The sequence below is a fragment of the Panthera onca genome, chromosome E2 (assembly GCF_046562875.1).
Source record: "Panthera onca isolate mPanOnc1 chromosome E2, mPanOnc1 haplotype 2, whole genome shotgun sequence".
NCBI classification, from domain to species: Eukaryota; Metazoa; Chordata; class Mammalia; order Carnivora; family Felidae; genus Panthera; species Panthera onca.
The window spans coordinates 48,358,150-48,380,690 of NC_138353.1; the positions used below are offsets into that span (position 1 = coordinate 48,358,150).

The 22,541-nt window shown below is 39.1% G+C and overlaps 1 protein-coding gene and 2 non-coding genes across 7 annotated transcripts in view; all 3 read right to left on the minus strand.

Moving 5' to 3' along the window:
• Positions 1-22,354, minus strand: part of SF3B3 (splicing factor 3b subunit 3) — a 57,268-nt gene extending 34,914 nt beyond the window's left edge. For 4 of the 5 annotated variants that reach the window (XM_078438966.1, XM_078438965.1, XM_078438964.1 and 1 more), the window contains exons 1-9: positions 22,231-22,354; positions 18,290-18,423; positions 16,558-16,884; positions 15,623-15,795; positions 14,963-15,104; positions 12,377-12,489; positions 9,456-9,593; positions 7,896-7,999; positions 3,059-3,224 (exon numbers count right to left, since the gene is read on the minus strand). In XM_078438966.1, the coding sequence (XP_078295092.1) occupies positions 3,059-3,224; positions 7,896-7,999; positions 9,456-9,593; positions 12,377-12,489; positions 14,963-15,104; positions 15,623-15,795; positions 16,558-16,884; positions 18,290-18,359 (1,233 nt within the window). In that variant the 5' untranslated portion in view covers positions 18,360-18,423; positions 22,231-22,354. The remainder of the gene's footprint in view (positions 1-3,058; positions 3,225-7,895; positions 8,000-9,455; positions 9,594-12,376; positions 12,490-14,962; positions 15,105-15,622; positions 15,796-16,557; positions 16,885-18,289; positions 18,424-22,230) is intronic. The other variant, XM_078438967.1, reaches the window with a different exon arrangement.
• On the minus strand, positions 9,829-9,920 carry LOC132691386 (small nucleolar RNA SNORD111). The gene has a single exon (XR_009615735.1). It is a non-coding gene; the product is annotated as a small nucleolar RNA SNORD111 (small nucleolar RNA).
• On the minus strand, positions 16,171-16,250 carry LOC132691385 (small nucleolar RNA SNORD111). Its single transcript, XR_009615734.1, has one exon. It is a non-coding gene; the product is annotated as a small nucleolar RNA SNORD111 (small nucleolar RNA).
• Positions 22,355-22,541: the final 187 nt, after the last annotated feature.

A 22,541-nucleotide genomic window follows, 5' to 3' on the forward strand; every position in this document is an offset into this window, starting at 1 on the left:
TATTCCTCCAATTATCCCACTCATCACTACTTCAAAATTACATCTACTGGGGCGCCTGGGTGGCTCAGTCGGTTAAGCGTCTGACTTCGGCTCAGGTCGCGATCTCGCGGTATGTGAGTTCTAGCCCTGCGTCGGGCTCTGTGCTGACTGCTCGGAGCCTTTAGCCTGTTTCAGATTCTGTGTCTCCCTCTCTCTCTGACCCTCCCCCGTTCATGCTCTGTCTCTCTCTGTCTCAAAAATAAATAAAAAAGCATTAAAAAAAAATTACATCTACTAAATCTGTTAGACTATATATTATCAAAGTTACTCTATCTACAGATGCTCCTATGATGTAGCTGACCAACTACGGGGTAACTGCATCTGACTGCTCAGCCACCAGATGGCGAAGCCATGTGTTGGTATTCCAGATATCCAGCTGCTTTCCAGTACATTTGTTGGTCAATACACAAAGAGGTCAATCATGTGTACTGTAGTTTTGTCAAACTGGCCAGTTCAAATGAAAATTCTTGTCTAGAAGGCAGTACAGCTTTACTGTAACATGGACAAAGATATGTTGAGCGCATACAGCCTTCACACTGATCTCTCGCTGAAATAAATTAACTTACCTATTTCAAATGCACCATCTTGTTATTTAAAGCCTTGACAAGGAAGCACATATATTACTTCTTCACAACTTAATATTTTGCCCTATTGGCTATCTTATGTTTATTACTATATGCATTTAAAAACAGTACTCAGAGAAGAGATCCATTTGCCTCACCAGACTAGTAAGGATATACATGGCACAAAATACCCACAGCTCTGCTGTAGATACCTGAACTTTCTATAAATTTTATCTTATCTACAAACTACGCTATTATTTCCTCAAATTCGAATGAAATGGGAAAAAAATCACTCATAATATAATTAGGATTTCATTTATTACCTATTGCCTCAGGGCTAATCCTTTCTCAAAAAGAAAGAACAAAAGCAGTTAATTTCAGAATAGTTAATTTTACCAGGAATAGTGACTGAACAGACTTGTTTCTCCAGCATACAACGAGCAAACCTCTACTAGAAGTGTGATCAACCTGACAAGGTAGGGTGGCGCCTAATGTTCACTCAAACCCCAGCAATCCAGGACACAAATGCATAACAAAATTCCTGCTACAACAGCACACCATCAGCAAGGGACAGAGTCCCCATCCTAGGCCACCTTGGGTACCTCCTTTGAGGATATATTTTAAGAAGTTCTGTTACTGACTGATCCCAATGTCTCTAGAGATTTTTAAGAAGAAATTAAGTGTTAAAATAAGAGACAGGGGTGCCTAGGTGGCTCAGTCAGTTTAGTGTTCAACTCTTGGTTCCGGCTCAGGTCATGATCTTGTGGTTCATGGGACTGAGCCCCACCATCAGGCTCTGCACTGGCAGTGTAGAGCCTGCTTACGATTCTCTCTCTTTCCCTCTCTCTCTCTGCCCCTCCCCTGCTCAGGCTCCTCTCAAAATAAGTAAATAAACTTACAAAAAAAAAAAAAAAAATAAGAGTTATTCATAAACTATTAAGTGACAAAAAGTCAATCTCAGAACACTGAAGTATATAAGCCTATTAGGATTAAAAAAACATAACCCAAACAAATACATGCACATGCACTGATACAGGGAAAATGCCTGGAAGCAATCCTAAGTTGTTACCAGCAGCATCCTCAGTGGATAGAAAGTTGAAAATAAGATTAGGGGTAGGAAGGGATACAGGAGTACTGATGCATAGGGGCACTTGTACCCCAGTGTTTATAGCAGCACTCTCAACAATAGCCAAATTATGGAAAGAGCCTAAATGTCCATCAACTGATGAATGGAAAAAGAAATTGTGGTTTATATACACAATGGAATACTACGTGGCAATGAGAAAGAATGAAATATGGCCTTTTGTAGCAACGTGGATGGAACTGGAGAGTGTGATGCTAAGTGAAATAAGCCATACAGAGAAAGACAGATACCATATGTTTTCACTCTTATGTGGACCCTGAGAAACTTAACCGAAACCCATGGGGGAGGGGAAGGAAAAAAAAAAAAAAGAGGTTAGAGTGGGAGAGAGCCAAAGCATAAGAGACTGTTAAAAACGGAGAACAAACTGAGGGTTAATGGGGGGTGGGAGGGAGGGGAGGGTGGGTGATGGGTATTAAGGAGGGCACCTTTTGGGATGAGCACTGGGTGTTGTATGGAAACCAATTTGACAATAAATTTCATATATTGGAAAAAAATAAATAAATAAATAAATAAATAAATAAAATTATTTACTCCGGGGGGGGGGGGGGGGGAAGATTAGGGGTAGGAATTTTACCATTCACCTTTTGTATAGCTTGAATTTTTATATTGAACATGAGTTATATATTTAAAATTAAAAGCCTAAGGATTTATGTAATGGATTTTAGTTCCCCAATATCCACCTTTAAATGCTTCAACCTTACACTCTTGTGATTTCTCAGACATGTTGCCGTGCCTCACTCTTAGACCAGGTCTTAATTTAACTGGAGTTAAAACTTTAAACTCATTTAGGGGTGCCTGCGGTGGCTCAGTCGGTTAAGCATCTAACTCTTGGTTTCTGTTCAGGTCATGATTCTGGTTCATAGTTCTGAGTTCCAGCCATGCGTCAAGCTCCACACTGATGGTGCAGAGCTTACTTAGGATTGTCTCCCTCTCTGCCCCTTCCCCACTTGTGCTCTCTCTCAAAATAAATAAAAAACTTAAAAAAAAAAAAACAAAACCTTGGGGCGCCTGGGTGGCTAAGTTGGTTAAGTGTCTGACTTCGGCTCAGGTCATGATCTCACGGTCCATGAGTTGGAGCCCCACGCCAGGTTCTGTGCTGACAGCACAGAGCCTGGAGCCTGTTTCAGATTCTGTGTCTCCCTCTCTCTCTCTGACCCTCCCCCATTCATGCTCTGTCTCTCTCTTTCAAAAATAAATAAATCTTAAAAATAAAATAAAAAAATAAAAAAAAAAAAAAAACCTTAAACTCATTCATATTCAGAAACATCTGGCTGGCACTGCTCATTGTGGAAGAGACTGGAAAGACCCACACCTGGCAAAACAAAATGGGAGAGAGGCTGTCCAACTCATCGACCAGCACAAGGTTTTTAAGTGGTCTTGGCTGGAAGAAGAACGTGTCTCCTTCTTCCAGAGGCATGGCAGATGAAAACTCAGGCTCTTCATCATCATCTCCAAGATGTGCAATTTGGTATAAGTAACTAGGGAGAAGAAAAGAAGACTTTAGTTAAACACTTTCTAAAGATAGTGTTTGCCATAAATATAATCCTCACAAAGCACTTTACAATTACCTATCAAAATTCTAACATGCATATCGAGTCACCATCTGTTTGAGAGGGGTCTTCTTTCTTAGAAGAGAATGGGATAGGGGCACCTAGGTGACTCAGGTTGTGATCTCGCTGTTTTTGAGTCTAAGCCCCACGTCAGAGTCTATGCTGACAGCTCAGAGCCTGGAGCCTGCTTCAGAGACTCTGTCTCCCTCTCTCTCTGCCCCTCCCCAGCTCGCGTTCCATCTCTCTCTCGAAAATAATCATTAAAAAAAAAAAAATTAAAGGGTGTCTGGGTGGCTCAGTCAGTTAAGCATCTGACTCTTGGTTTCATCTCAGGTCATGATTTCACAGTTCACAAGTTCAAGCCCCGTATTAGGCTCATGCTGACAGCATGGAACCTGCTTGGGATTCTCTCTCTCTTTCTCTCTGCCCTTCCCCTGCTCACTCTTTCTCTTTCTCAAAATAAATAAATAAATAAAATTTTTAAAAACTAAAAAAAAAAAAAGACTAGAACGGTATAAAGAAATAAAGACTGCTGAATTCAGGAAGTGCCTCTCTGGCTCAGATGGTAGAGCATGCAACTCTTAATCTTAAAGCTGAGTTCAAGCCCCATGTTGGGTGTAAAACTTACTTAAAAAAAATATACCATCATATGCTGAGTGTGCACTTAGCTTTTGGGAAGAAACTCAATTTAAAAAAGAAACCAAATTATTGGCCATGTTTAATATACCAGGACCTTCAATACAGAGCACTTTAAACAATATCAAGGGAGGGGCGCCTGGGTGGCTCAGTCGATTAAGCGTCCAACTTCAGCTCAGGACCTTGCTGTTTGTGAGTTCGAGCCCCACGTCAGGATCTGTGCTGACAGCTCAAGAGCCTGGAGCCCGCTTCGAATTCTGTGTCTCCCTCTCTCTATCTGCCCCTCCCCTGCTCATGCTGTCTCTCTCTCTCTCTCAAAAATAAACAAATGTCAAAAAAAAAAAAAAAAGTATCAAGTGTAGCTTTTTAGAAGATAAAATGACTAAATGAGCATCTGAAATATATAAGGAACTCAAGAAATGTTCAAATAAACCTCAGCATTTAAACACTTTTGGTAAACACATCAGATTCTATACTAAATTTTAAAAAAACCAAACAGGGTTATTATCCTTGAACAATCTACAAAAGCACTGAGAATATGAGATAAACATATAAAAGTTAGTATAAATTCCTTCCTCAAGCAAGATGTGTATACACAGATAATGAAAGCCACTTGTCAAAGATACCTTCAGTGCCTAGTAATTACCAGGTAACCAGAAGGATGGGCTCACTACCTCCAACACAGGAAAAGGCTGCTTTGGCCAAATCTTGGCAAAGCAGCTTCTGTAACTATGGTGTTGTGCTTTAGAGCAGGAACTCTGGAATCAGATCATCTGGGACTTAGGTATGTGATCAATTTCTTTCACAAATTCACAAATTTGACAAATTCTGTGACCCAGTTCCCCAAAGTATAAATGGGATAATGGCATGGTCTCACTGGAAAAGTTATGTACTTTATTAACATTTACAAAGTGCTTATTTAGAACACAGTAAATACTGTTTGATATATAGGTTGCATTATGATTAATACCCATAGCACATGTTTCTGATACCCCAAATCAGCATTTTTTGAGTGTTGCAGACTTCAGCTCCAGCAGCAATGGATAATTTCTCACAAGCTCAAATGCATCTCACTCTAACAAGCATCTACTTGTACACTGCCATCTTTCCACTCTCTGCCCCAAGAGGTGACTGAATTTCAGACCCGAAGAGAAAAATGGTGTTGCTGTTAACCTTCAGGTGAGCAATTCTCAGATGCATTCTGCTTGTCTGATGGGAGCAGGTCTTGATGGGAGCAAGTTCCTACTGCCCACAACAGGAATCTCAATAACACACTCTTATGTAGGCTTTTCCTCTTTCCCTCTCTCTCTCCACTTATCCCTTAACTCCTGTTTCCTGCAATTGCTCTCCAATAATCTACCTGCACCCATGTCTTTGTCTAAGGCTCTGCTTGCAGGAGAACTCAAACCAAGACATTAAGAAAAACAATTTAGGGGCGCCTGGGTGGCGCAGTCGGTTGAGCGTCCGACTTCAGCCAGGTCACGATCTCGCGGTCCGTGAGTTCGAGCCCCGCGTCAGGCTCTGGGCTGATGGCTTGGAGCCTGGAGCCTGTTTCCGATTCTGTGTCTCCCTCTCTCTCTGCCCTTCCCCCGTTCATGCTCTGTCCCAAAAATAAATAAAAAACGTTGAAAAAAAATAAAAAAAAAAAAAAAAAAAAAAAAAGAAAAACAATTTAGAACAGTGCCTGATATATACAGACAAGTGCTGGATAAATTTTAACTACCATTCTTCAGAATAAAAGGAATCACTGTATTATTCCTAAATCTTTTTTTTTTTTTAATGTTTATTTTTGAGAGAGACAGAGAGAGAGCGAGCGAGCGGGGGAGGAACAGAGAGGGATACACAGAATCCAAAGCAGGTTCCAGGCTCTGAGCTTTTGGCACAGAGGCGGACATGGGGGGTAGGGGGGGGCAAACTCATGAGCCATGAGATCGTGACCTGAGCAAAAGTTGGGCTTAACCAACTGGGCCATCCAGGACCCTCCCTAAATCCAATTAACAGACAATCAGGATGTATAACCTTAGCAAACACACTATCTGCATAAGGTAATGGGGCAAGAAAATACCTTCTGCATCCAACTATTATTTCCATCCACAATCTTATCAAGACAAATTACTATCTAAGTTTTTAATGTTTGCCAATCTGCTAGGTGAGGAAAAGACTTCAAATATGATTGGCGTTCCTTTAATTACAAATGAGTTTGAAATCTTCCTACATATTATACTTCTAGACCACACGTATTTTTTTTTACTGTAAAGGCATGTTCAAATCCTGTGCCCATTTTCTACTGATCGAACTACTAGTCTTCTTCTCAGGGATTTTCAAGAGCTTATGAACTGTCTGTCATGCAGTAAGAAAAAATAAATAAATAAAAAGGTCTGTCATATACACTGTTGGTGGGAATGTAAACTGATGTCACCTTTGTGAGGACAATTTAGCATTATCAAAATTTCATCCCACACTTATGAATTTAAACTATGGTTGCATTCAGCTAACACACGAAGATACAAGTACAATGTTCACTACAGCACTATTTATGATAGCAAAAGAACAAACCTAAATACCAATACGGGGCATGGCCTTAAAATATGCAGCCACTAAAAATGTTTTCCATGTACCAATTGCAATGTATGGGCCTTGCTCAATCCTCGTGTATACGATTCAACTTTTAAAATATTGAGGCATGGGGGGCACCTGGGGTCGCTCACTTGGTTAAGTGTCTGACTCTTGATTCAGGCTCAGGTCATAATCTCACAGCTCGTGATTTCAAGCCCTGCTTCGGACTCTGTGCTAACAGTGCTGAGCCAGCTTTGGATTCTCTCTCTCTGTCTCTCCCCCCCCCACGCCCGGCACTCATGCTCCTTCTCTCTCAAAATAAATAAATAAACATTAAAAAAATACTAAAAAATATTGAGACAATGAAGAAATTTAAATACTGACTAGCTATTTGATTATATCAAGGAATTACTATTATTCTGGAAAAGTGGGATTTAAGTGGATGAAAATACACCAAACAGGCTAAATATGAAAAGTGAGACAAGAGGTATAAACAAGGAAAATGAGTTAATCAACAGCTGGAATAAAGTCCGTGAGTATAAGTAAGAAGCATGTCTAAGAAAGGAAGAACAGTCAGAGACAATGCTGAAATGGCACAGAATCCTAGAATCCTAGATACACTTTCATTTTAATTACAAGCAAATAGCATCAGGTAAGTGGTTTGCACTGATGCTGTGAGCAGATACTGGCAAAACCATGGTTATCTTATCTTGTGTAAGTAATTTGGAGACTTAGATACTGACTGGCTTTAAATTCAAGGCTAGAGCTCAGACTTTATCCACTTGGCAATAAAAAGTCATCAAACATTATAACACAGGAATAAGGGAAAGGATTTCATCAGGGTTATGTCTTAGCTGCTTAATAAGATGACTGTAAAGGCTGAAGTTTTACAGGAAAGACAATAAAATGTAGTAAGTAAACTAGTGAACTAGTTTAGACTATAAACCACAAAAATTGAGATTTTACACTCAAGTTGCTACAACTGGTCCATTAGTCATTAACAGAAAACCAAGGCTGGGAAGGTCACTGATGTGGCTGAGCAGCTGTGGGTAATGATGAGCTTCAACTTTAGATTTGTACAAGTGAAGTACTGGTGGGACATGTTAAGTTAGTTCCATAAATATTCAGTGAAATCTCCAGCAAAAAGCTCAGAAAAGACCATTTCTGAAGCTATTTTTGCAGCTACCAACAGGTACTGCTTAAAGGAAGCAACTGAAGTCGGGAAAATAACCAAACAAATAATAATAAATAAAAATTAAAATTAAAAAAGAACATAGAGGGGGAAAAGGAAGGCAAAACTTTTGAAGAAAGTTTTGTAGAAAGCTCTGTGCCCTTGAAGCCACATTTCCCTCCTCCCAACTTTTTATAGTAACCAGGATAAACTAGGGTAATAAAAAGATTACTCACTGATTTCCAAATTCTGATGCTACAAAAAGGAAGCCTGTTTTAAGCACACACATGGCAGCAGCAACAGGCACAGTATCAAAATACTTGAGCCGAATCTCAGTAACCTGGAATGGAAAAAAAAGAGATTCTACTGTGTAGGCAAGTGAAGCTAGGCCACAGAAGGTAGCCCAGTATTGTAAGATAGCATAAGCAGAGTAGCAAGTAAAATATCATACTTAGTATCTAAACCAGGGGTTAGCAAACTAAGGCCCAGGACCAGCCATGCCTATTTACACACTTCCTATGAATGCTTCTGTGCCACAATGGCAGGGTTGAGTTGTTGAGACAGAGACTACGTGGCCCATATAAGCTGATGCTGTTTACTACTGGGCCTCCACAACAAAATATGCCAATTCTTGAGCTAAACATATATAAAAAACTGCACAGCTGTTCACAGAACTCTGCCATAGGATAAAAACAGTAACAGTTCATGTGTATTACCAATTTTCAGGAGACAGGGAGAGCTTTCTCATTACTCACTAGAAGTGGCATTACTTGATCTCATATTATTTATATGAGATTACGAGACCAGGTATCTATTAACTAGAGGAGAAAACCTACATTCATATACCCAATCCAAATTTAAAAAGCTTTGATACCTTACACAACCACTTTTTAAGTTATTCTGTTTCCATTTTATTAACTTGTAAAGTATTATTTGTCCTATCTCAAAGTAGTATTAAAGAACAAATGGTTCATAAAAACACTGTGTAAATCTTAAATGTACACAGAAATATCAGTTTTTCAGGGGCACCTGCCTGGCTCAGTCAGTTAAGTATCTGACTCTTCATTTTGACTCAGGTGGTAATGTCAGTTTGTGGGTTCAAGCCCTTCATCAGGCTCTGCGCTGGCAGAGGCTGCTTAGGATTCTCTCTCTCCCTCTCTACCCCTTCCCCTCTATAAAAATAAATAAACCTAAAAAAATTTTTCTTTAAATATCACTTTTTGAAATAAGGTTATTTAAATATATTAAAATTAGTGTAGCAAGGGGCACCTAGATGGTTCAATTGGTTAAGCGTCCAACTTCGGCTCAGGTCATGATCTCACGGTTCAGGGGTTCGAGTCCTGTGTTGGGCTCTGTGCTAACAGCTCAGGGCCTGGAGCCTGTTTGAGATTCTGTGTCTCCCTCCCTCTCTCTCACTCTCTCTCTCTCTGCCCTCCCCCACTCACACTGTCACACACATGCTCTTATGCTGTCTCAAAAATTAAACATTAAAAGGGGTGCTTGGGTGGTGGCTCAGTCAGTTAAGCCTCCAACTTCAGCTCAGGTCATGATCTCGCGGTTTGTGGGTTCCAGCCCCACACTGGGCTCTGTGCTAACAGCTCAGAGCCTGGAGCTTGCTTCAGATTCCATGTCTATTTGTCTCTCTGCCCTTCCCCCACTTGTGTGCTCTGTCTCTCAAAAATAAATGTTAAAAAAATAAAAATAAAAAATAAACATTAAAAAAATTTTTTTTAAATAAACTAAACCCAGCAAAAGGATTTTTTCATTTTTTCCTTCTCTCTCCATGATCTGCTTACCATATCTTCATCTGTCTCCAAAGTGATCTTGAAGATATCTCCCTGCTCAGTTTGGGCCAAAAAGAAGAACATCGATTTGGTCTTATGGGTGGCAGAGCAGACAAAAATCATTCCTCTTTCAGGGTCATCCAGGTCATTCTAGCAAAGTCAAACACAGAACAACTTAGAAATGAGTACTTCTTATATAGGGAATTTAGCACCTTACCATAATACAGGCCACTCAACGTCTACAGGTACCTGGAACCTCTCTACACAAGCTTTGACCCAGAACAGCCTGCCAGCCAAAAAGTAAAGCACAAGAGCTAAAAATTCTTATCTACTATAAATATATGACAAAGCCTCTGTACAAAAAAGCAGCCACAATTTCACTCTACATCCTGAATAAATGAGCAACATCAAGAACTTTCTCCAGAGAAAAATGTCAGAAAAAAGACATGAAATTTAAAGAGTCATCATTTTAGGCTATGAAGAAATCTCCTACATGTCCACTCAGCACTATTCTATACCAACTTCCTAAGGCAGCTCCTGGACTATGATTTTAGATTTTTTTTTTCATGTTTCCAACATTTTCTATTTCCCTCACTGAGTCAGCTGTTCAAGGGCAAAACATGTTTTATACTTCTTTGCAGTCCCAAAGCCAAGTACAGTGCCTAGCAGTTAAGTGCTCAACAAATGACTGATCAACCAAATCAAATTACTCACCACCCCTTACCAATAATTTATTTTGATAGATTTCTTCTCAGATTTTCTAAGATTTATGGACTCCTACTCAGGTATCATATATCAGATCAACTAAGACCTAAAAGGCTTAATCCCAGGTCCTATAAGTTAATGTCAAAAAGTGATACGCTAATTTGGATATAAATTTAAAAAATAATGTTAATTTTAAAAATATATCAAAAAGATATAAAACCAGGGGTGAAAGAAGAGCTTGAGAAAGCAGAGATCAAACAAAATTACCTGAAGCTGGATACACAGAGGTTCATTACACTTTACTTGTGCATATACTTAATAATTAATAATTTCCACAGTAAACTACTGAGATTAAAATCAGTAAAACACCATTTTCAGGATGCCTGGGTGGCCCAGTTGGTTAAGTGTCCAACTCCTTTTTCTTTTTTTAGAGAAAGCAAAAGAGCAAGCAGGGGAGAGGTCACGAGGGAGAGAGTGAATGAGAGAAAAGAGAGAATCCCAAGCAGGCTCCACAATCCACTCCACTTGGGGCGCCTGGGTGGCTCAGTCAGTTGAGCATCAGACTCTTGATTTCAAGTCAGGTCATGATCCCAGGGTCTTGGGAGCCCTGCATCAGGCTCCGTGCTGAGCATGAAGCCTGCTTGGGATTCTCTCTCTCTGCCCCTCCCCTGCTCACTCTCTCTCTCAAAATAAACATTTTAATAAATAAATAAAATTAACAAAACACCATTTTCAACCACCAATGTAGTAACTGACCTGAGAGGAAAAGCATTGTGTGAAAAGATGCTGGAGAAAAGAATATTTACAGTCTCAAAATTCACCAGCAGATTCCACACCAACTACAAAAAGGAAAAGGTACCTTCACAATTAAGAAGCCCAGATGGACACTACCTTAAAGTGATCAATTTAACATCACCAAGGAGTCAAACTAACATTATGTGCCCCTAATGTGATATAGTGGGAAATGTGTCACTGCCTATGTAATAATTCTATCAAAAATATTAACAAGGATCTAACCATACAGAAAAAGATGAGACAAACTTCAAGAAAATTAGCCTAGACTCTTAAAAAAATGTCAGTATAATAAAAGATTAAAAGCAAACAAAGGTGAGGCAAAATAACCTAAAAGACAGTAAAGGTAGATATAAGGGAACTTTTGTGGACAATGAGAGAAAGAGGCATATGAACTCTACATAAGATAACTGTATTACACAAAACAGTAAATTTCTTGAGCATGACCTTGGTAGTGTGGTTATGTAGGAAAATTTGTTTTTAGGAACTACATCTTAGGAGATTCTTAAAGTGTCACGATGACTGCAACTTATTAAATTGTTAGTTTTAAAAAGTATGTAATAGCTGTATCATACGAAAGAAAAGCTAAATATAGTATAATTTTAAATTGGGGAATCTTTTTCCTCTACATAAAAAGCAGAGATTCACTGTTCTATTCTTTGAAATTTCCTATGTTGGAACGCAAGGAAAAAAGACAAGCAATGGAAAACAATCTATCTCCAATAAATATGTCTGGCGTCTTCAAACCAGAAATTTGCAAGAATTTCAAACTGATAACATCCAGGTTGTTCTGAAATAGAAACTGTTTTATGTTTTTAATTTTTTTTAATGTTTATTTATTTTTTAAGAGAGACAGAGAGCAAGAGATGGGGAGAGAGAGAAGGGGACAGAGGATCCAAAGCAGGCTCTGCACTGACAGCATAGAGCCTGATGTGGGGCCTGAATTCACAAACTGTGAAATCATGACCCGAGCCAAAGGCAGACGTTCAACCAACTGACCCACCCAGGCACCCCTAGAAACTGTGTTTTTAATTCCTTTTCTCAAAGAATTTGTTTTGCTTTTACTAAAATACTTTACCAGCTTTATTAAAAATAAGATTTACAGGGGCACCTGGGTGCCTCAGTCAGTTGAGCGTCCAACTTCGGCTCAAGTTATGATTTCACAGTTTGTGGATTCCAGCCCCGTATCGGGCCCTGTGCTGACAGCTGAGAGCCTGAAGTCTGCTTCAGATTCTGGGTCTCCCTCCCTCTCTGCCCTACCCTGCTAGCGCTGTCCCTCTCCATCTCTCTCAAAAACAGACACTGGGGGGGAAAAAAAGGATTTACAGAGAAACTAAAACTTGATGAACACATAAACTAAAAGATTATACTATAATTATAAAAAATAAATTCATTTCACAAACACAAATATCTTATCCTATGGCAAAAATTTTTACCCGTCTCCTGGGAATTGGACAGCGGATATCTGGTTGGTCACCAAAGTTCTTATAGGTGATATAGTTTTCAGAGCAGATCAGCACTCCACTGGGACCATCTGACCCTCCGGGAACTATCAGAAGAAAACAGAACTTAGGAATGATTTAACATAACCACAAATTATAATTTCGTTTTCAATTCCTTCTCTCCTTCAGCACATCTTGGATGATGGTACAAGTAGCTGAGACTGAGAAACATTCAATGGTTTGTTTTCCCTGATACTAGCCTAAGACAAGGATGGAGCACAGTTTCGACAATCTCAGCCTGTCCAGGTATCAGATAATGCATCTAAAATTTTTTGCTTGGAGCCCAAAACTCAGTTCTCATCTTCAGACCTATAATCCAACTGTATACTCTTACATGGATATTCCACAACAGTTTAAAAATGCATCGTATTCATAAACAAACTCGGTTTCCTTCTCAAATCTGTTCCACCTCCTGGGTTCTCCATCTCAAGAGAATACCACTATTGACCAATAGAACCAGAAACCTGGGCATCACCCTTCCATTTTCTCCCAACCACAGCTCTATTGATTCTACCTCCTTAGCAGTGTTCATGCTGCTCATGCTGCCGATCTCTCGGGTTAGTGAAACAGCTTCCTAATGTAGCTTACGGTCTTATCCTCCATTTGATTAGCCAAAACATCAGCAAGTTATCTTTCCAAAATGCTCACCTTTAACAGGTTATTATTCCCCGGCTTTAAATCCTTCAGTAGCACAAAAATAAATAAAATAAGGGGCACCTGATTGGCTCAGTCAGTTGAACTTCCAACTTTGGCTCAGGTCATGATCTCACAGTTCGTGAGTTTGAACCCCTCATCGGGCTTGCTGCTGTCAGCCTGTCAGCACAGAGCCTGCTTTGGATCCTCTGTCCCTCCCCCCACTCATTCTCTTCCTTAAAAAAATAAAACATTAAAAAATAAGCAAATAAACAAAAATAAAATAAAATCCTTAGTAGGTACCTCCCCACCACTAACTATCTACCTCTAATCACAATGAGCTTCCAGTTTTTTGAATGAACCATGTTCTTTGTTGCACGTGGGCCTTTGTGCATCTTGTCCACATCAGAAACTCCTTCCTCATACCTAGCTAACTCCTAACTAATCCTCAGGTCTCAGCACAGAGGGCACTTCTCTAGGAAGATTCCTCTAACACACTCCTTTTCTTTCCTTGGTTTAGAGACCTCTCTCTCCTCAACCCTGTCTCGGCATTTGGCAAATACTCAGGCAATTTTTGTGTTAGTTACACATATTCACTAAACTCGATTTTGAATAAAGGAGACAACACATCTAATTTTTCACCACTGCAGTCCCAGGTCCCAGTAGACAGACTATGCACATATTGATCGTAGAGACTCAATAAAACATTGTTGAACAAATCAAACCCTTGTCAAAAAAACATGGTAATGTTACAGCACGTAATGAGATGCATAATCTATTTTCCAAGGTTCTTCTGTTTAACATATAGTCTCTAAGATTTAATGCTCAAAGACAAGTGCTATGTTGTATTATTCTCCAAAATCCTCCCCCAACAAGACATATATCACATTAAACATCAATACAAGTGCAAATGACTCAAAACATAAAGGAGTGGGATGACGATCTTTCCCAAGCCTACTGAAACTTAGCTGACCACAAAAATAGTCGTTTCCTTTAGTCTTTTAATATAATGAATTAGAGGTACACTGATGGTTTTTTTTTTTTTTTTTCCAAGATTTTATTTTTAAGTAATGTCTACACCCAACATGGGACTGGAACTTACAACTCTTGAGATCAAGAGTTCAATGCTCCACTGACAGAGCCAGCCAGGCACCCCTGATACTGATTTTCTAACAGAGTATCTCTGAACTCCTACAAAAATCTTACTTAGCTATGATGCATTTAAAACACATACTTCAATTTACTACAATCTTAGGTTTTGGCATTTATAACTAGCATATAGTTTTTTTTGTTATTGTCCTTCCCAAGTTTTGGTATTTGTTATATTTAGGCTCATAGAGTGATACAAATGTTTCTTTTTTTCCTAATCTCTGGAGAAATTTAAGGTCCCTGAAAATTCTGGACCTTAAATCTTTTGGGGAAGATCTTTGACAACTGCTCCAATTTCTTTAATGGATGGTCTATTCAAGTGTCTTAATTTCTTCTTGGGTCAATTTGGTAACTGTTTTCAAAAATATTCCTGTTTCACCTAAGTTTTCAAATTCATGGACATACATACAATTTTAACTTGTTGGATTCGTCCATTTGTCTTTTCAAAGAATTAGGTTTTAATTTTCTTAATGAGAGCGAAAGACTACCTACAGCAAAAATATCAGCACACCTAACAGTAGTCGATATTCCAGGCTGAGGGCTGTCTCATCCTTTCTTCCTTACCCCCATTAGAAGAGTCAACCACTCTGAACTTTTAACCTCGCCAAAACAGAGACAAGGCACTTAGACTTACTACAAATTACAGTTTCCAAACCCTTACATTAAGTAAATTCCCCTAAGTTTGTACATAAAATGTGCTAAGCAAAAAGGTACAGAGAAGCTCGGAGACAAAAATACCTGTAATAAGAAAGTTGCCATGTTCCTCCAAAGGTTCACTGTATTTTCGGACCACATGATTTAAACCAAGGTCTAACTCATAGAAAGTAAGCGTCTGCTGGGTATTAGCTGCTGCTTCCCCTGTGGGATCATTGTCTGCTTCCTATAGAGAAGTACATGAGCACAAACATGGCATCAGGATTCCTCCATCTACAAATGGGGAAGCAGAGGTCCACAACAGTTTACCAACGTTCACACTACTAGGTTAATGGCAGAGCTTACACAGGAACCTGGGTCTCCTGTGTAAGGGTTCTCCCTACTGCCTTCCATTCAAAGCAAAGAATGGTACGCCCCACCTTTCACTACCTCCCTGCAAAAAACATCCCACATAGAGTTTCACTTCCTTTTTTAGACAACTCTTTCCAATAAATACCATTTTTACAGGGATACTGTTCAAATCAGAGTAAGGTATTATTACATAGTTAGGTGAGCTATGAAACATTTCAGAGAATCTTAGTAAGACATTTGGAAAACAGAAAATATGTTAGCAGAATTATAAAACATGCACAATGAAGAAACCAATCAGGAAAGCAGTGAGGTGAGTGAAGAAACCCAAAGCAGGGTGGAAGGAGGGAGGAAAGGAGGGAGAGAAGGAGAGGAAGGATTCAAAGTCCCCATTACCTCGTAATCCATTTCCAGACAAGCAAACATTGGATTTTCAAATCCTACATCTACTCCAACCACATGATATACTAAAGTGTTCGCTTTGTGGGCTTCCAAGGGAGATGAAATGGTAAGCCGGGCTGCAGCGTCTCTGTTCAAGATATATACCAATTTCTGTTTTTCAATGGCACCTGTAGATAAAGGAGACAAAACAAATAAAATTTCCAGAAAATGAAGAGGGGCTTACACAACAGCCAGACTCACATCACAATTATTCCTTTAAAATCATTAGTAGCCAGCACTAACTCTAACATAACTATATAAATTATATAACATAACTCTAACATAAGTATATTTAGCATAAGATTTTGCTACCACAATGAACAACAGCATTTTATACCCCCTCCTTACTAATACAGACCTTAATATCCACTAACTCTTCAAAACTTTTTAGCATGCCTGAGATTTAATGATACTGGGAAACTAAAAGTTCATAAAAATTGCTGGCTTTATTCTCTGAGTTAGATCTAAAGTGTTGTAATTTGTCAGGGGGGGTTGCCCTCTGGAGGCCTGATCAGATACACATAATTTTCTTCAAGATATTTATCAGAGAAGAGACATGAATGTGAATCATCACTTCAGGCTGATGAAAGCAACCATATTCACTGCCTAATAATGTAAAATCATTTAGTTTCATCATAGGTTTTTGGCTACACACAAAGAAATGGAAAACACACCTAATCCAGCCAGACAGGAAATAGAAAAGGTATGTTAAGACTTCTCCCATTCTTTTAAAAGGAAAAGCAACTTTAAACCATGGTATTAACTGAAATACGATCCAAACTTTACCCAGGTAAGGAATTTATTGGCATACTGCCAAGAGCACAGCATTGTTATCCTAAACTGAGCATCTGTAAGAATCAGAGATGCACTCAAAAGAGCAAGTCACTCACTAATCATAACAGCTCGCCCCTTGGGATCCACAGCTAAGAACTGGCCAGGAACAATGCGGCGGCATCCACTCTTGCCAAAGGTTTCTTGGTGAATTTTCTCAAACATATTCTTAGATGGCTGGTATTCCAGGATAACAATCCGACCTGAGTCACTGCCAACCACAATGTAGTCTTTGGTGCCACCCGTCAGCCTAAAGGCCATGAGTGACCGGATAACACCAAATACTTCCACAGTTAGTAGAGTGTGTACTTTGCCAGTGTTGGGGTCGGGACGAAGCAGCTCCAGTATCTTCCCACGGGAAACAACTATTTCCTGTTGTTTGGTTCCTAGATCACCAAAACAATAAAGATCACAATCAGAACTAGTCCAAAAAGTACCTGGATGGATCAAAATGCCACTCAAGACAAATAAAAAATTGAGTAAGTTGGGGTCTTGGTATTTTAAGTTTTCTTATTCCATTTCATTTCTAGAATTGGTATGATTTAACAAAAGCAGTTTCAAAGAAAAAAAATTTTTTTTTCCAAAGAGAGCTCATACAAGTTGAGGACAGGGGCAGAGGGAGAATCCTGAGCAGGCTCCATGCTTGTCACATAGCCCAATGCAGGCCTTAATCACACGACCCTGGGGTCATGACCCAAGCCAAAATCAAGAGTCAGACACTCAACCAACTGGTCCATCCAGACCTCAAAGAACTTTTAAAACTGCCATCTAATATATACCATTTATTTCTAAACTCACCCCTAGAAAGCTCCCTTGCTTTCATAACCATAATCAACATCTCCAAACACCAATTTGCACCCATCTCGCCCTGCCTACTACATAATTCTATTGGGATGTATTGTCATCAACTTTTAACTGAATGTTTAAAATAACTAAATTCCTGGGGCGTCTGGATAGCTTAGCGGGTTAAGCATCCGACTCTTGATTTCAGCTCAGGTCGTTATCTCACTGTCCTTGTGTCAGGTTCTGATAGCACAGAGGCTGCTTGAGATTTTCTCTCTCCCTCTCTCTGCCCGTCCTCACCCTGCAACTCAAGCACACTCTCTTAAAATAAATAAATAAACGAAATATAAAATAAATAAATTCCTTCTTCCCAAACCTCCTCTCTGGTCCCAACTAACCTGTTATCAATATTACTGTAATTTTCTCTGCCACCCAGGCTAGAAACTCATCTCCTTCTCTTTATATCTGTCCCTGCTGCCCTCGTACAGGTCTTCACTATCTAATGCCTAAATGCCTTCCTTTCCATCCCGTTTGCTCCATTCTCATTTGCTCAAGGACACCACTTATCAGGCCACCTTACTTTCAAAAGGTCCCTTGGGGATAGGATAAGATCAAGTACTTCAAACTGTTTTAGAGATTATCAACATTATATAAATGATGTTGTCTAAGGATTTAAGAAAATTTTTTTCTATAATATATTTCAGGAAAAAATTTTGAATTTAATAAAGGAATTTGAGGGGTACCTGGATGGCTCAGTCAGTTAAGCGTCCAACTTCGGCTCAGGTCATGAGCTCATGTTTTCTGAGTTCAAGCCCCGTGTCAGGCTCTCCACTCTCAGTGCAGAGCCTACTTTGGATCCTCTGTCTCCCACTCTCTCTGTCCCTCCCCCAAAACTCCCCCCCCATCAAAAATAAACATTTGAAAAATAAATAAATAAGGAATTTAAAACATGAAACCAGTTAATATTGAAAATGTTAAATTCATAAAGATAATAACTGGAAATCTTACCAGAGAAGTTGCCATGAATGGCAAAGCTGATGCCAGTGGCTCGCTGCAAGGTCAAGTTGTATAGAAACATGGTGGCAGCAACACTGAGACAGTCACAACTCCACAATCAGGCCTGTTATACCAAGTAAAACAAGCTAAGAGAACATAAAAGTAGAAAAATATCAGCTTGAAAACTTGTTTTAACAAACATTTCTGCAGAATGCAAACTGGTGCAGCCACTCTGGCAAACAGTATGGAGGTTCCTCAAAAAACTAAAAATAGAACTACCCTATGACCCAGCAATTGCACTACTAGGCATTTACCCAAGGGATACAGGTAAGCTGTTTCTAAGGGGCACACACACCCCAGTGTCTATAGCCACACTATCAACAATAGCCAAAGTATGGAAAGAGCCCAAATGTCCACCGATCGGTGAATGGATAAAGATCTGGTGCATATATATATATATATATATATATATATATATACACATACATACACACACACACACACACACACACACACACACACACACAATGGAGTATTACTCGGCAATCAAAAAGAATGAGATCCTGCCATTTGCAACTACATGGGTGGAACTGGAGGGTACTATGCTAAGTGAAATTAGTCACTCAGAGAAAGTCAAATATCCCATGACTTCACTCATATGAGGACTTTAAGAGACAAAACAGATGAACATAAGGGAAGGGCAACAAAAATAATATAAAAACAGGGAGGGGAACAAAACCTAAGAGACTCTTAAATATGAAGAACAAACTGAGGGTTGCTGGAGGGGTTGTGGGAGGTGAGATGGGCTAAATGGTAAGGGACATTAAGGAATCTTCTCCTGAAATCATTGTTGCGCTATATGCTAAGTAACTTAGATGTAAATTTAAAAAATAAAATAAAAACAAAAATAAAAATGATAGGGGAGCCGGTGACTCAGTCGGTTAAGCGTCCGACCAGCTCAGGTCTGATCTCACAGTTCATGAGTTCGAGCCCCACATTGGGCACTGTGCTGATAGCTCAGAGCCTGGAGCCTGCTCTGGATTCTGTGTCTCCTCTCTCTGACCCTCTCCCATTCACACTCTGTGTCTCTCTCTCAAAAATAAATGTTAAAAAATTTTTTTAATTAAAAAAATAAAAAAATAGTAATAATAAAACGCTAAATAAAAAAAAAAAATTCTATATAAGAACTTATGGATGAAGGTAGAACCCAGAGAGTAAGGCCTAGTGACAAACATATTTATAACTGGAGTGCATTCTACATTCCAGGCACTATGCTATAAACTTTTGTCTCTAATCTCACAAGAAACCTATAAATGACTCATTGTTACACTAATTATATAGCTGAGGAAATTGAGGTTAAGAAACTAAATCACCTGCCTGAGGTCACTAACAAGTGGGACTAACAAGCCACTAACAAAACGCTGGAATCCGTACCATTAATACAACACTATTTGCCTTTACAGTCACAGAAACTAAGCACCTCTACATTTATTTATTTTGCATAGGCTATACAAGCACTTGGTTCAAAATTCTTAAAAAGCACAGCAAAAAGCTCCGTTCGGTACTCCTCCCTGGGAAAATCAGTTTTACTAACTTATGTATCATGTCCTTCCAGACATTTTCTACATATGTAAGTGAGAATATAATACTATTATTTTCTCTTCTTTCTAACTAATGGTTGGGCACTATATATTGTACACTCACATTATCCTGCAACTTACTTTTTATTACTTTACCTTGGAGATAGCAATAAACAAAAGGCTCTCTCATTTTTATTTTCCAGCTGTGGAGTATTCCACTGAATGGGTATATAAGGATCATTTAGACAATACCCTACTGATAAACATTCAGGTTCCCAATCTCTTGCTATTATGAACATTGCTGCCAAGAAAATCCCTCCTCTATAGGTCATTTATACGTGTACGCATATATCTTTAATCTTTAATCTATCTTAATTTTTAATTAAGATTAATCCCTGTAAGTGAAACTGCAGTACTGAGAGATTCATACATTTGAAATGTGGATAGATATTGCCAAATTACCTTTCAAAGTTTACCGATCTATACCCCCAGAAATCTGAGTCCCTATTTCCCCACAACCAGACCTTGGCTAGATAAAAATGGTAACTTAAGTGTAGTCTCCATTTGCATCTCTTATCTAGCTCAATATTTGATGATTAAAATTTAAAATTTAAATCCATTCACCATCAAAAACTAAAACAACACTCAATTCCTGTTACTTCAGACCTCTCTAAAAGAGTGTACAGTCACAAAAAAGGATTCTTTTCATTCAACAGGACTAAAGAGTGCAAAAGCAAACTGATGTACCTTTCTTTACCATAAAATTACCTAAAACTACAGCTATGCAGTTATTGCTAGAAAAGTTTTTCAATTATTTACAGACAAAAAGCAAGAGATCTTGAAAAATCCAAAGTAATCACTATGTAATTAACATAAAAATTTGATTTTGTTAAATGAGAAAAGAAAATTATGAGTAAACGTTCTCATAAATAATAGTCACAGAAACGGTTTTTGCCCAACCCAGAAATGATTGAGAGGAAAGGATCAAATCCTCCACTCTGGATATGGGTCCTGAAAGATGTAAATTTTTCTTCTTGAAACTAAGGAACATTTTTAATGTTCTTCTAGGATGGTAGTGAAGAAGGAAAGTGGAAAAAGAGAGTGGAGAAATTACCTACAAGAAGCAAAACAGCGAAAACGAACAGACACAGACATACACCCACATCCCCAGAAGGGCGTATACACTGTAAAAGTTCCAGGGAAAGTTGTTCTCAGCTTAAAGTCTGAGGGAAAAGAAGCAAAGAATAGATTATAATTGTTCTCAATTGAAAAGTAGTAATGTGGTCAATTTCATATTTAAAAAAAAGAAACAAGAAAAAAAAGTGAATGTGATTCTCAAACAAAAGTAAATTTATTCTCTTGCATCCTCTGTGGTTATAAAATTTCAAACATCATTTCTGCATAAACTGCAGTTATCAACAAAATTTATAATGAAACCCTATCATGTTGTCAACAAGATCCATGTTGCAGGACTGACTGTACTAAATGTAAAGAAATGCTATTAAAAAAGGGGGGGGGGGGGAGTACAGGCCCCTTCCAAAAGCCCTGAAAAGTTCCCCAGCCAACTCTACATTCTAACTCCTTAAGAACTCAATTTAGTTTCCAGTTCCTTTATAACTGATGACATCCGCTACAGTCTGTGAAGTTCATTTCCCTCAAACCTGGTTGGATTCAGGTTCCCCAATTATTCTTTCATCAGTAGCAGAAGTTGCATTTTGAAGGAAGCTCATTCTAAAACTACAAGAACTATATACCAGGAACCACTAACAGCCAAAATGTGGTAAATTTTGTGATTTTCCCCACTTCTATCTCCTGTCCGTGACTACTAAAAGCTTGAGCCCGTGATTGCTGCCCCCATTTTTTCTTGCGCCAAAGGTACATCACCGCATTGAAACTCGCAATGTCTTCAAAATAAATATTATTGTCACACTTTATACATGATAAAACTGAAAAATCAGTGGAGGAAACAGTTACCCCATTAACAAAACACAAATTCAAAATAGGGTCTTGGCTCCAAAAACTGTTTCCGTTATTTACGCTTTTAACACGCTGGGTGTCCCACCTTACAGTTAGCGTGTCCTTTACGTCCGTCTTGCCCCAGCTCACACCTCCTCCAAGGGCAAAAAGCTGGGCGAATTCTAGAAATCTTATTTTGACCCAGGCTTCGTTCCCCCCTTGTAGAAGGAAGTGGGAAACGACTCCTGGAAGCCATTTTCGTACCCAAGCGTTCCCCTCCACCTCCTCCTCGTCCTTTGCCGGGACCTTACGGGCCCAGGCTGCTTTAAAGACCCCTGCCAAACGTTCAGCTAACCTTCCTACATAGCCGTTCTCTGCCTCCCCAAGCCCGGGGAAGTCGGAAGGCTGCTTCTTTACCCTGCCTCAGGAAGGATGGCGTGGATATCCGACAGATGCTGAATTCCTTCAAGGCCTAGGCCACCGCCAACTTCAACCCGCCAGGCTCCGCCATTAGCTCTTAAAGCAGGGACCTTAAAGCGGGCCCGCGACGTAAAACAGTCCCCAATAGGCGCCTGAAGAATGTATAAGTAATTTTTTTTGATGTTTCTGTCTTTCTTTGACTCCGCATTAAAAATTAGTTAAACATACCTTATGGCCGTTACTTTTCCCATGAGACTATAAAAAAATAGACCTTTTAAGGTGGACTTAAAAAAACAAAACAAACCATA